Consider the following 15,514-nt stretch of genomic DNA (forward strand, 5'->3'; position numbering starts at 1 on the left):
TCCTGCGTAGTCATAATCCAGCTCCACTAAATCACCTTCTTCTAGTAGCTTCCTTGATTTCTTCAACATCCCACCCTACAACAATATATATTATAATAAGAATGTCAAAAGGAATCGAAAAAGTCAAACCTACACCATAAACTGAAAAAAAAAATGAAATAAAGATGTTATGTTAGATTGATAGTTGTTGTTTTGGTCCAATGTTTCACAAGATCAATAAATAAATTACAGACGGGTATGGGGATCAGACCTAGATGTAATGTGACCTACAATACACAAACTAACAATTACATTAGATAAGTTACTTGATTGGGGATTCGAATTTGTTTATTATATCGGTACAAGGAGGTGAAATTAGGGGTGACAAATCGGGTTAATGGGCCAGGTTTGAGTTTGAGTTTGAGTTTGGTTTCGAGTCGATTTCGGGCTGTGTAAAAAAATATCAGAAATATTATATAACTTAATATTACTACAAAATATGATAAATGGGTCATATCGGGTCGATTTCAGGTCATTTGGGTTTGGTTCAGGTAGGGTTCGGATTTCTCTCAGTAACTTGAAGTCTGGTTTAAGTCGAGTACGTTATCAGATCGGGTCAAGAATGGCCAACCCTGGGTAAAAGCCCTAATTTTAAAAAAAAATTAAAAAATAGCTAACTAAGTGTGGCCTACAATATCCCCATGAAGGGGGCACGCTATTTCATATGGAGGACTATGAAATAACACAAGCTTTTCCACTTGGTTAACTCCTCATAAGGGTGAATTTGAACATGTACGTAACCTATCACACGTAGGCTGAGTTATATTAGATAGATAGTTACCTGGTGGAGAAAGTATAGCCGATTCACGGTTTGAACCGAGAGTGGAGTCATGGTTGAGGGAGGCTCGGCATTGTTCTCATCGAGTGCTCCAGTAGTATTTCCGGATGATAAAGAGAAAACAAGGAAGAGAAGGAAAAAGAAAGGAAGGTTGGCATGAGCCATGGTTTAGTTGTTTAAAATTTTATGCTAGATATACTATAGTTTTGAAACTTAGAAGAATTGAATGAGAATATGAGATACATATGTTAATGAAACTAGGGGAGGAAAGTCCAAATTTATAGTACTTGAATTTGTGAGAAAAGGAAATTAATAATGTCACACATTTCGTAAAGAGTAATGAGTAATGCTGGTGTCATATTACACCCACTCAAAGAAGAAAAAGTATGATGAAATGCAATGCTTAGAGCCCACTACGTTACTCCACACACATACCCACAAAATATCATCTAAACTTGCAAGTCAACGACATACCACTTTGTGAGTTTGGGTGAAAAGTAAAAACATGATAAATACGGAGTGACACTTTTTTTTCATCTAGGAGTAATACCTTAAAATCGCAACATTATGACTTTTGCATTATATATAATATTACTATGATATATTAAAATATAGATTTGATCACAAAATATTATGTACTTAGTAACATGTTAATGGATATATATAATTGTTAAAGTCGTGCATTGTCATATATGTATCAGGGTATTGCATGTAGACATAATGTTATGGTGGTAAATTAGTACTCTAGTAGTAGTTAAGATGACATTGGATAGGTCGAATCGATGCACGGTGTGCTCCACCGGCCACCAAAAAAATCACTACGGGTATGGGCACTGAAAAGGCAATGTCTAGCATGGCCGCATGGGCATGAAGTCGTGGCTTGTGTGTTTGGCTTGGGACACATTTTCTTTTGAGAAAAGCACGACAAGGTCCAGCACAATAAAAACGTTAAATTGAGTGAAATTAGTCATAGAACATGTACATTGGGGTTCTTGGAGTGACTCTCCAAATAGCTTTCCAAGTAGTTTTTTAATAAGAAATAGCTCTTGGCCGACATTGAGGACTCTTGAGTAGCTTTTCAATGAGAGATGGTTCAAGATAGTTCTTGTCCAATAGTCACTTCATTATTTATGTGGAGAGCTAACTCTATCCCTACCATAACATACATGGGTCAATGATTCTTTATTTTTTCATGGGACCATAATTAGGTGTATATACATGGAAAGACTCTTATCAATATTGAGTGTTTTTCAAAGGATCTATTGAGGATGTTTTGCAGAGAGATAGCACTAAAGAGAGTGAAAAGTTAATTGAAGAGTCACGGGTCACAACCAATGTACATCCTCTTAGGCACGACATGACCCGACATAAAATAAGTGGACTTGGCGTGAAATAGGCCCATTCAGACTATGAAACTCGATAATCAACATGAGACATTACCCGACACAAAATAAGTAGACTTGACGTAAAATAGACCCATTCAGATACTCGATACTCAACATGAGACATAGCCCGACACGGGCCACGGCCATCTTTAAATGTGGTAGAAGACTTTTTGCTGCATGGCTCAAAATTTTGCCATATCTAGATGTGACATGCTTAATTAGCTTTTGCCCTTTTTCTTTTAGGTATAAGTCGCTCTGATTTTCAGCACACTCCCACCCAGTGACCCAACGTCCCAACCCCCCTTTTTTTTAAAAAAAAAAAAAAAAGAAAAAAAAAAAGATGGTTACTACTTTTCATAACAGCCCATGATTTTTTGCTTTGTCGTTTACATAAACTTTATGAAAATTATTTTAATTAGCATGTTAAAATCCTATTAAATAAAAAATAATTACTACTATATATTTTTAGACATGCCTTCAATTAGGATTTATATGCACGTCTTTGTCACAATTTATCTACCCATGATTTCTTGCATTGCTGTTTATAGAAACCTTAAGGAAAAAAATATACTCCATAGACCCGATATTAGCAATATTGCTGTTGATTAAGTAATACTTACTCCGTTCCACAATAGGTGCATTATTTCTCATTTGTGCACTATTCATCAATTAACTTTGACAACCTTTCTTTCACTGTTGTGTAAGAAAAAACATAGTCAAGTGAGATCTTGTTAAATTCGTATTAATGCAAGGATTCCAAATATCAACTTTTTTATAATTTTTACTTATACGCATTTAGAGATATTAATGTTCAAATAAGCGCGTTGGCATACGTGCAATGAGAAATGATGCATTTATTGTGGAACGGAGGAAGTACTCTGTATGATCTACTGATGTGACAACTAGATCCGAATGGGATATTATTTATCATCGAGGCAATTATGATAGTGAGACAATTATGTTAAGTGATTAATTAAGTGCAGCCCAATAGTTTGGTGTAATTTAGGTTAGTGAAATGAGTGTACTTAGCAACATAGAAGGTAGGCAATGTAACACTTATAAAAGACAATCCACGCACTATTGTACATTTGTACATACATAACATAAATTTGACTTTGTTAATTAGGACAGAAAGTTAATGGTTAATCATGATTTAAAAGTCTGATGTCGTGCTAATGATGGTGTTTAAAGGCATATTATCGAGGTGATTAAGGAGTTTGATTGACTTGACATCCAGTATATAATTCGAACCGAACACTTGGTCTGATTAACTTAATTTTTTGTTTAATACGAGTATGAAAATGACCTTTCGTACATTTATTTTGTGATGAATGTCCAACTAACAAAAGTACAGTTGTACCCTACATACGTAGTACTAGTAGTACATAAGGAGTATTATGTTAGCCAGGTTTATTTCCACATTTTATAAGGTAAGAAGAAAATAACTCTGGGAAGACCTTATGATCACGAAGAGAATTCCTAATGCATCAGATTAAATGATAGGGAATAAACTAAAGACAAGCTAGATTTTTAACATTGGCGATCCAATATGTTGCTTTATTTGCTTCTCTATTTATTTATTTTGGTTCTACTACGAGGAGTTCTCACCGCTTTCGGCGAGTGAACTAATCTCCCGCGGGAGTTTGCCTGGGTACCTTGATGGGCAGCATCCCTCACAGTTGAGATTTTTTCCATACCCAAGGCTCGAAACCGAGACCTTGGTTAAGGAGCAAGAGACCCTTAACCGTACCACTCATGTCAACCTCAATTGGTATTATTTGCTTCTCTATAACCGTGTCTGGTAATATTATGTTGGTTATGTGTTGTACAGTTGATACTCTGTATATAGTTCTGATCATGTCCAATAAAAATATTACTCCCTCCGTCCCGGAATACTCGACCCGGTTTGACCGGCACAGAGTTTAAGGTACTTGAATTGACTTATTTAATTTAATAGGTAGTACTCCCTCCGTCCCGGAATACTCGACCCGGTTTGACCGGCACAGAGTTTAAGGGACTTGAATTGACTTATTTAATTTAATAGGTAGTAGTTGATAGTGGAGTATTATTTTAATGTAGTTAGTGGGAGGTGGGTTAAGAGGTGGGGTTGGGGGAGAGTAGGGGTTGAATTTTTAATTATTTTTTGTATGGAGTAGGGGGTAGGGGGGTTAATAGGGGGTGGAGTGAGAAATAATATAATATTGTTAGAATATTTCCATTTTTAGAAACAGGTCAAGTATTAAGGGACAGCCCGATAAGGAAAACAGGTCAAGTATTCCGGGACGGAGGAAGTAGTTGATAGTGGGGTATTATTTTAATGTAGTTAGTGGGAAATGTGTTAAGAGGTGGGGTTGGGGGAGAGTAGGGTTGAATTTTTAATTATTTTTTGTATGGAGTAGGGGGTAGGTGGGTTAATAGGGGTGGAGTGAGAAATAATATAATATTGTTAGAATATTTCCATTTTTAGAAACAGATCAAGTATTAAGGGACGGCCCGATAAGGAAAACAGATCAAGTATTCCGGGACGGAGGGAGTATGTTGGTTATGTGTTGTACAGTTGATACTCCGTTCTGATCATGTCCAATAAAGGTTTCAATCATGTCCTAACATACCTTATCAGGTCAATCAAGCTTGATAAGTTCAAATTTCATACGACGAAAAGAATACACCCTTATTTCGTAAAATCTCAATTAGGGCAATCTAATATCAAAAACTCTAGTTTGTAATTTTGTGGAAGGCTTGAGGAGAACTGGTGCAAGGTCATCACTCAGTAAAAGAAGTGGAATTGGGGAACACTATTGTGGTAGAGGTGGTGAGTACTGTGCTGACTTTTTAACATTTGTAGTGTGATGTTGATTTTACAATATGTTCAAGACACCTTTCAAGTATCTTCAATTCTTCTCATCACATTGGGTGGCCCTTGGTTTGTACAACCAAATCTCACCGTACTTATGCCAATACATTTGTTATGACCAAATTAGGGATAAAACGAATGGTACGGATACTCGGTAAAAAATGGTGTGTTTTCGATTCGTGTTATTTTTGACCCGTCGTAATTCGATTCGTGTAAAAATTCAAACCAGACTAGATCAGAAAAGGCAATCACTTACAAAATACATGTTGACTAGACTAGACTTGACCATACCAAGCTTGCACTACAAAAAATTGGTATTTTTAATGACAATCTAATTACGACGGCTCAAAAATCTCGTCGCAAAAGCTTTTGCGACGGGGCTAATAAGTAATAACCAAACAAAGACGGGAACCGGAAACGTCCGTCGCAAATGTCTTTTACGACGGGAACAACCGTCGCAAATGTCTTTTACGACGGGTTAACGACGACACGGTATTTCCATTAACGACAACCCCCTTTTATGACGGGTTCGTGAGAGGAAATACCGTCATGAATCAACGATTATTTGCCTTTAGCGACGGGATTTCCCGTCGTTAATGATTCAATTTTCTGTAGTGTTGACCAGTAAAATTCAGACCAGATCATATTTGACTAGAAAAATTCACATCGGGTCATGAATAATCATAACATATCAGACTAGAAACTAGAAAAATCAGACTAGACCAGATGAAAAGAACACAACCATTGACCCCTAAATGTATGATGTGCAAAGAGTTGAAGACGTTCTACGTAATACATTTGTTTGTTTCAGATTTTCTATATCAGGCAAACCATGATTTTGCACTTCTAGGCCTTGTAAGAGAGCATAAACAATACTTGAGTCACAACTCACATTTGAAGCTTCAAAATCATATTTCCAAAAATGGACAATTTCTTTTCTTGCATTTTCCAAACTACAAATAAATGTATATAGGGCACACTATTTATGTTGAATGTGTGAGAATGATTCATAACGCATACAACACAGTGAGTTTCTTCATCACAAAAATCTGCAAGTGGAATTGAAATCTCCAATAGCTCAAGTAGTATTTAATGCATTTCAACAGCAAGCCCAGTAGTCATACGCCATTTACAATGTATGTCAAAACTAACAAATAAATGTTTATGGTGTATAAAATAGGATCATACAACATTCTAAGCCCGAGAACCACGATTGTTGTATAATTCGTAGCATCTAAAATACTACTACCTCCGTTTTATAAAGATCTTTATGGTTATTATTTACACAAATATTAAGATAAAAGTAGAAAAATTGGTTGAATATAATAAAATATGGATAAAGAGCAGTGAGTAAGGTGGTGGGTGTAAGAAAAAAAAAATGAATAAAGTAAGAGAAGGTGAGTGAAAAATTGTAAATATTTTGGGTAAGAAGATTAGTGTAGTAAATTTTCATGTCCAAAATTAGAATAAATTAAAGCAAAGTGTAAAGAACATTATGAAACATACTAATATCATTTTGAAACAGGGTAGTAGATTCCATTACGATGAATAATCCTACCAGGTCGGTATACCTCTCAGCCTAATCCGACTTAGGTTAGTACTGAACAAATATCTATCTCAGGTGAACCATACTTACTGTGCATGACGTTTGAAATAATATCAATTATAAAACATCTGATAGGACTTGACCTTGTAACCTCCATGTCACAAAGTGGATTTTCCACCATCTCTACGACTTATGTTGGTTACTAGTTACTACGGAGTACTAGTACGGAGTTATAATAAATGACCTACCTTATTTACGTATATTAGACGCATATAATCTACACACATAGTGGACCATGTTTATTTCAACATGATAAAGACAAGTACGGAGTATTATCGAGTCCAAAAAGGTATTGGGAAACTTGTATGGCAAATATGTAAACCTGGAGAAACAGCTTTTGAGAGATTGAGAGGGTGAAAGAGGCAAATGCTATTACAATCATGACTTCTTAGAACTTTGAACATTTGTAGAGTCATCATCTTTGGTTTGGGAATTAGGTCATTTTTGAAGCTGATATATATACCCCTGAGTATTAAATAGTAACATATCTTAAATTCTCATTGGTTGTTTTCACATAAGCAACCTTGTATGGGATTAAAATTTAAATCTAAAATAACAACCCCGTGGAATTTAAAATTCTAAATCAATCACAGCCAAGGGTATCATATCCAGGGGGTATATGTAGCATTTTTGTTTGGTAAGACCCAATTCTTGATGTTTCAAACTCATCATTTTTCTAAATACTTTGACTCTCGCGTTTTTTTTTGTTTTTTTTTCATTCTTAGGCCTTGTTCTCTTTATCAAATCTAGTCTGATTTTTCTAATTTCTAATTTGGTTTAATCTAGTCTAATCTAATAAATAATAAAAATAAGGTGAAACATAAGGTGAAGAAAACAAAGCAATGATTATATCACTGATGTGGATCTGAGTAGCTATGGTCGAATCTTAAAAAATCTTTTCATCTCAATCTAAAAGTGTTATCTATTATTGTTCATTTCATTAGTCAAAGTATAAGTCTAATCACCTAAAACTCAAAAAGTTTTATCTTATTATTGTTCATTTCATTAGTCCAAGTATAAGTCTAATCACCTATAATCATAGAAGTGGAGCTGATGTAAAGCGTTTTAAGTGAAAAATAATTTACTTTGAAAACATTTTCAAATGAAAAAAACACTTCTAAACTAGTTTTCTTCTGTTTGGTTTTTTTAATATAATTTCGTTTGTCTCTTCACAAGAAAAATAAATAAATAAAGTTTAAGAAAATGGATAAAGATTGATGGGAAGGAAGACGAGGGAGGTAAAGAGGAAAAGTGACTTCCGGTTCTTCTAAATGAAAAAGGGATTTCGACCTTTGAGAGAGTAATGGAAAACTACTTATCTATTGCCAGACCAATTAGCGTACGTGAAAAGGGAAAAATCGTTTTACGTGAAAACATTTTACACCAAACTAAACACTCCGTAAATCGATATCAACTATCAAGTAAAATAATCACAAGGTAAGCACTTCTCTGAGTCTAGGCACATCCAACATTTGCTGTTAAATACAGAAATGAATTATTTGGTTTAATACAAAAAATACAGAGTTCTCCGTTTGAATTTAATAATCACAATGCCGGTTCAAATTACATTATTAATGTAACTATTACTCCGTAATTTCAAATAGACAAACAAATATAGGTAGCTCGATTAAAAGAGCAAATTTTACATGATAAAATCTGGACAGTAAAATATCGAAACATCAAAATTTCTTTGTTCAATCTCGCAAGCATTTAAACAACATACAACTTGGAGAGAAAAATTCAGGGTACAATATTAAAGACCCTGTTTTCCACAATATGTTTATAACATGATAGAAAGCCCACATGTATCGCCTTTAAAGAAAACAAAATCTGGAAATAATTTAACTAGAAAAATTCCTGTACTCCACTGCAAAATCAAAGTACTTGCATACATGCTTGTTCATGAATGAGAACAATCGATCAAAACGAATTTCCTAAACACCGAACCCAAAATATATCATTAAAATAATAATGCATAATAATAAAAATGTGATGCTTTCATCGTATGTGGGTGATAAAATTGACCATATGAAGAGTATACAGAAAAAAGGGCAAAATATGATGAGACAAATGCAACACAACTGTTGACTGGACTAAAAATAATAATGCAGGACTCAAAACCCAAAATAAAAAAAAGACCAAATATGAGTTAAAAGAAAAAATGGGGGAGGAAAAAATTGTAACAGAAAAGAAGTTGGTAAAGAAAGGAGGAAACTCTAGGTTAAACCACTGGTGGTCTTCAAACCTGCATTTGACCTTCTGCTGTGTAATTATCTTCGACTTCCAGAGACATATTGTTCTATTGGGAGACGACGGGAACCAACAAGGGCAAACAAGGGATAATCCTTTTTTCCAAAATTAGTATTGGGGATCATGGACCGGAAACCCGGGACCGCCTTTTCGGCGTGAATTTTGATCAGTTTTGACATTTCAGACTCAAAAGACAGACATACCTGTCTCTCCCATACTCATCCTTCAACGCTGAGCTTGATTGGTTAAAACTTTCAAGCGGAGGCCCGTGAAATGTTTCCGACTATCCATAACCTCCTTAATGACCCGACCCATGGTGCTGATGCAAGAGTTAGCGACAACATGAAGGCTGACAACTTCAGTTGTCCGACTGGTGACGACCCGACACTTGTGTATGCAACCCCGAAACCCCGGACCCAACTCGACACACCCAATGCATGCAGGGACTTCTAAAAGGAAAAGAATATACCAAAAAGGGGGGACCAACCAATCCTCAAATGGAAATCACTCGACTAACTGCCAACTTGGCCCATTCAGCAGATTGTTTAATTGAATGATCATCGGACGATAAGCATTCATCAAGCAACTCCCTGCATGTTGGGAACTGCTGAATCAAAGAACCTGCACTACTTGCAAGTGTATCTGCAAGGTCACCAAGCACTCCAATGGCAGTTTTCATAACAGCATCATCCCTTCACAAATAAATGATTACATTTAGCTATAAAACGACAATCAAAATAACCAACAAAACAAATATATGTAAAAACTCACATGTCTTTCTCTTGGTATATGCTGTCAATGAAGGAAAGGATATGTCGAGCATGGGGCAGCAGGAGCTGAGTTTTTGAAGTGTTCTTGAAGCCTTGAAGAATCCCTGAATAAGCTTCCAAAATTCCATTTCGCAAAAGATTTGTGTACTCGAGAATTTCGTCATCAGCACCAGCTGTGTGAGCAGACAAGTCTGCTGCACTCTGAAGCATTGGCATGCCATACATCAAATATTTTTCAAAGTTCTCTCCTATTGCAAGAGCTATGTCCCCAAAGCATGAGAAAATTGGGGGCTTCACGGATCGGTGAAGTTGATTGCTTGACAAGTCCTTAAGGAGTTGTGTCATAATCCCATCACAATAAGGCAAAATCTTATCCTCCAATGCCCTGCATAAATCTCCAACCACTCCAACTGTGACAGCGCAAACTTGGTATTCTCCAAAGTTTTGAAGACCCATTTCCAAATACTTATAGAACTCATTCATGTATTTAGCAAAATCCGGACCTGTGACATAGGCAAGAGCCCCAATTCCTAGCATAGCCTCTTCGTGTACTGTGGCACTTCGACAAGCAAACACTCCTAAGAAGAGTTGCATGATTTGATCAGCATACTGCAAAAGCACCGCTCTTGTTGGTTCTGATGAGCCCAGCTTTTGAATGATAACCTGAAGGCATCCACACAAGAGACCTTGCAGTTCTCCTTGTTTCCCATCTGGTGACAGATTGTGTGATTCAAGTGTTTTATGAAGCTCCATCATAATGACAGGAACTAGCTGCAAAACCAATGGAGCAGTTTCATCAGTTGAGCACCTGACAACTTCATTCAGAGTTTCATACGCAGCAGTCCGCAATCGTGCCTCCCCAGCATCTTCTCTGTGAGTAACAGTAAGAAGGCACTGAACAATCTCCTGGAAGTATGGAGTCAAGGGTGACGAAGAGGCAACATCTTCATAACCTTGGGCCAGGAAATAGAGAGCACCACAGGCTTTTTCGGCAACATTAGGTGTGTCCTTCATGGCTTGCAATAGAACTGTAACAATCTGTTGGCAATTCGCAGGCGTGATGATTGGGGTTTCCATAGCTGACCCATGAAGAAATTCGAAAATTCGACCAAGAGTCCAAGCTGTTGTGTCCTTGACATGACTGTTAGGATCTTTTGTCAGTGCAGTGAGCATGAAATTCAAAGCAACATTGACAATTGCTGTCAACTTGTCAGGGGAAGGACCCTCCAAAATTGATCCAAAGGCATAGGTGGCAGCCTCTCGCTGCCTCCAATCAGGCTTTGTGATGTTTTCCTCAATAAATGGCATCACAAGAGGCACAATATCATCTCCAACTGTTCTTGCAACAAGCCCAAGGCAAGTTCCCCCAGCCATAGCAATATTCCAAGCTCCCTCATCTTGATCTTGCTCATCCTCTTGCTTGAGGAGTGTCTCCAGCAACATGGGAACCAAAGCAGGAAGAGCCTGCTTAATAAAATAAAAGCAAGGAATTTCAGAGTCACCCGTGAAATCTCCTCCATATTCTTCAAGAATATCAATCTCCTCATCACATATAGAGCTCCAAAACTCAACGGCTTGAAGAGCAACCGGCTCTTCATCCTCCCTCACTGCCTTTGCAGTAATAGAGAAGATGTCCTGAATGTAGGGAGCCAGCTTCTCATAGTATGTGGAAGAAATAGCAACCAAACATTCAAAAGCCGCCTGCCGTATTTTCAGATCAGGTGACATTGTCGCCTCACAGACAACCCTCATGATATAATCTCTCTCCATATCATTGTTAAAATTAGCATGAGCAAAGCCCAAAGCATTATATAATGCATGCGTAGCGGCAAGCCTAACTTCATTATTTGTTTCATTTGCATTCATACCTTGAACAACAGCAGTGAGTATTTTATTCACATGATCCTGATCTACAACATCGGGAGAGACCTCCTCGCATAAATATCCAAGGGTTTCCAAGGTTGCTTGTTTGACATGTGGTGGAAGTTGGTGAATATTTCCCAACAATGATCCTATCAGCTCCGGCCATTCTTTTTGGGGTAATTCAATGCCTGCAACCTTGGCAACCACCTGAGATGCAGTTGAACGGGCATCGTGCACAGGCGATGTTAGGGACTGCAACAAGAATGTCTTAATCTGATTCTTCAATCCCGCATCTAGGGACACCCATTTCTGTACAAGCTCAAACTTCCTATGTTGTTCCTTAGCGTCTAACTCATTTTTAAGAATAAGCCCTGCTAGTTTCCGAGAGTCAGCTGGCTTCTCTTCACTGGCTAGCTCTCCAGCAAGAGATAGATAGAAATTAGGGAGGTTCTGATCCTGAAATTGTTTGAGACTATCTTCAGCATGCTTCCGAACTTGCCCATCAACTGATTGAGCACTCAAAAGTAGTTGGGTGATTTCCATCACCATAATATATCTGCATGAAACCATAAGTCAAAAGTCGCTCAAGTATGCAAAATTAATATCACTGCAAGCACCACGACTATTTTTTTCTTCTGAAATATACACATACTTCCAGTAATTAATACATCCAATAAAGGATCATACTAAGAGTACAAAACACAATGCGCACATATTCAACTGATTAACAGCTTCAGAGACACTATACAAGTATACATCCAACTACAAGGTTGAAAAAAAAGACAACTAGCAGAAACAAGCACTGAATGAATATGAATATCTGCTTATATGAAATTCATGACTGATGAATCGACAATCGGTAATCTCCGAGAACAAAAGTATTTTTGGGTTTTCCCTGAACTAATATAATAGGGGGTAATTTTGAAATCTCATTGACTAACAGGAAAAACCGAAAACTGTGTTTACTGGGTATTACATAAAACATACATGCCCCACCATCCTAAAAAGAATACAACTTCAAAGGTCTGAAAACCATTAAGTAAATGCTTATAATTCTATTCCAAAGAACTCATCTCTGTGCATGATGATATTGGCCTAAAAAAATTGGGAAACAGTTTAGGAAACAGTTTCTATTTCAAGTAAGCAAGTCACTCAATTGATTGACAAAAGTACAGCAATGGTCATCGGTTCAGATATTTGAGAGCTTATCAAACACATAGAAATTAAAATAGATCGACTATATTGCAATCGGAGCTAGATCTAAAACAACATCAACGAATCATCAAACAAATCACCAAAACAGTACTGATTTTTATACACTAAGCATATAAAAGCAATCGCATTTTAACCCAAAATCAACCTAACAATTACACTACATCAATTAATTCATTAAACCAAAATTAAAAATACCCAAATCACTCGCAACATTTATATCTAACTAACAACAATCAGTTATCTTCAAAAAAAACTGAATCATAGATCGCAGCATTAAACAAAAAAATGATCGATCGAAGCAAACAACAATTCAATCCGATTAATAAAACAAGCAACAACGAAATTCGAAAATGAAACCCGATCAATCAAAAAACCGAAAATTTGACCAAAATGCGGAAAATCGAAGTAAGAATTAAGAATGAAATTAGAACAGAAAATTACCTGAGATTTGAAGGGGATTGAAGAGAGAGAAAGTGACAGAGAGTAATCAGTCACCGTACTCAACGATCGAAAGACAGAGGAAACCCCCAAAAACGGCGGCTTTGAAACCCTAGGAGAGAGAAAGTGAGGAAGAGAGAGAAAGCTAGAGAGAGGGAGACGCGGTTGTAAAAAAGCTGGGGAGACTAAAAGAATAATTTTCCCATAAAACACACAAATAATAATCCAACGAATTTCTGATTAACGTTAATTAATTAAAACAAGTTTAAATTAATTTTTTTTGGGAATTTATATTTGTAAGTCCAGAATTGGGTGGTTTTTGTACAACTGTTAGATCTAATTGGGAAGATCTTGGCCGTTATTTGGGGAAGTTTGGGGCCCAATGATTTTTGTATTTTCATATATTTAATAATAACAACAATAAATAATTATAATTATTATTTTTACAATAATGTTGGAAATTACAAAAAGGCAAAGGTTTAATAATTGGGGACAGTTCAGCAAATATGATCTTTTTATAATATGGTTTGGTTGTTTCCATTGAGGTTGTGCTTTAGCTATCATTTCAATTATTTTTTTTCTGCCACAAATGATGCAAGTTTTATGGTGTAACTAAACTTTATGCTTTTGTGAAGTTTTCTTTAGAATAATATTCCGGTCTCGTTTTCTTTAAAAAAAAAAAGCTTAAGTTATCAATTGAAATTCAAATTAATATATTTTTTGGATTTTTTGGTATCACTATCTTAAAAAAAAATCATTTTTGTATTTACTATCGTGTGAAAAAATTCTCATTTTAAAATTAAGATATATCTTCGTTTCTTAATCGTTTAAAATGATTCAAAACTCCTTTTTCTGATTTATGTGTAAGGATTTCATAAAGATCTTGCTTTTAAACTTTTGTAAAAGGTAAAACGAATTAAAATAATATTTGTAAAAAATTTTAAAATATTTGTGAATTATTAAACGAATTGTTTTGAAATGTCGTTCGCAATGAAATCCCTACAGAAAATGATAAAATAATGAACTTTTAATCACTTTAAACGATTAAGAAACGAAATATCTAAATTTTAAATTGAGAAAAATGTAAAGTGGTAATGATTCCAAACAAAAACATATTTAAGGTAGTAATTAAAATAAAATTTTCATAAGGTAGTAAATACAAAAGCGGAGTAGTAAATACCAAGATTTCCTATATTTTTCCATGGGAAGTTTGTTTGGCTATTTCCATTGTCGATTTCGAAAAAGATTTCACGAATAACTTGGAACATCTAATGAAATAAAATCTATACCGCCAACATAAGTTGGTGGATTTGGTGGGGAACTCACCTTGTAACTTTGAGGTCATAGGGTCGAACCCCATCAAACTGCAAAATGCTTGGGAGTGGCTCAAGCGAAGACTTGCGTAGCTAAGCTGGTTAACCTGTGTTAGGTGTTGTTTCAGTAGGGTCTCTTCTTCCTTACCTAGTAAAAAAAATCTAATGAAATAAAATCCATACCACGTATTTCTTAATGACCCATCTACCAACTTTGATATTATGTACTCCCTCCGTCGTTTTTTGTTCTTTATGTTTGGTATCATGTACGCGATTTAACGACTAATTAATGTGGATTTTCTTTTTGAGGTAAACTAATTAATATGGATTAAGATTCCTTTAATTTTTTTATTTAATCAATGCAAATTACATTTATTTATAATATTTTCGCCTTTATCAACAATATGACATTGGAAAAATGTGAAATATTTTAATGTCTCAATAGAAAAGTTCGAGAGATTAAATGCCACGATAAATTTAATTGGTTAAAATAATTAGTGGCCACAATATATGATACTCCGTAGTTAATTAAGGCATTTATGTGATAATATGAAAGAAAATATTCTCAATGTAAAAAACAAAATAGGACACCCTAAACGTAATACATAAAGAACAAAAAGGGATAGAGACAATATTTTTTATGAAGAAGTGGGGAGAGCCCCCCAAAAGAGGAAACTACATAATATTTAAGCGTGTCATAACGTACCACTATTACAATATCATCATGAAGGATCACATAAAGTGCTTCAGGTGGCTTAACTCGCTAAAGAGTGATTCTTTATCTTTTCTTCTTGATCAATCCCCCGTTTTGTCAACCAATGTGTTGTCTTCACGAGTTCACGATACATAATGTACTAACATTGCCTCTCAGCCATATTTGTTACTCTGTAATTAACAAGCATCAATGATTAATAATGTGGTAGCATTCTCCTCCCTGGCAATCTTCACTCTTCAAAACTTGTGTAAATTTTATTTTATTATTAAAACGAAAAATGACGGGATT

General features: G+C 35.7%; 1 protein-coding gene across 1 annotated transcript; it reads right to left on the reverse strand.

The window, feature by feature from the left end:
- Window positions 1-8,331: 8,331 nt before the first annotated feature.
- Window positions 8,332-13,445, reverse strand: LOC110783142 (importin subunit beta-1). Its single transcript, XM_021987446.2, has 3 exons — window positions 13,202-13,445; window positions 9,684-12,101; window positions 8,332-9,604 (listed from the first exon to the last, which is right to left on the reverse strand). The coding sequence occupies exons 2-3, from the start codon at window positions 12,092-12,094 to the stop codon at window positions 9,406-9,408; spliced, it is 2,610 nt and encodes an 869-aa protein (XP_021843138.1). The 5' UTR covers window positions 12,095-12,101; window positions 13,202-13,445; the 3' UTR covers window positions 8,332-9,405.
- Between the last annotated feature and the right edge of the window lie 2,069 nt (window positions 13,446-15,514).

The sequence above is a fragment of the Spinacia oleracea genome, chromosome 3 (genome assembly GCF_020520425.1).
Source record: "Spinacia oleracea cultivar Varoflay chromosome 3, BTI_SOV_V1, whole genome shotgun sequence".
NCBI classification, from domain to species: Eukaryota; Viridiplantae; Streptophyta; class Magnoliopsida; order Caryophyllales; family Amaranthaceae; genus Spinacia; species Spinacia oleracea.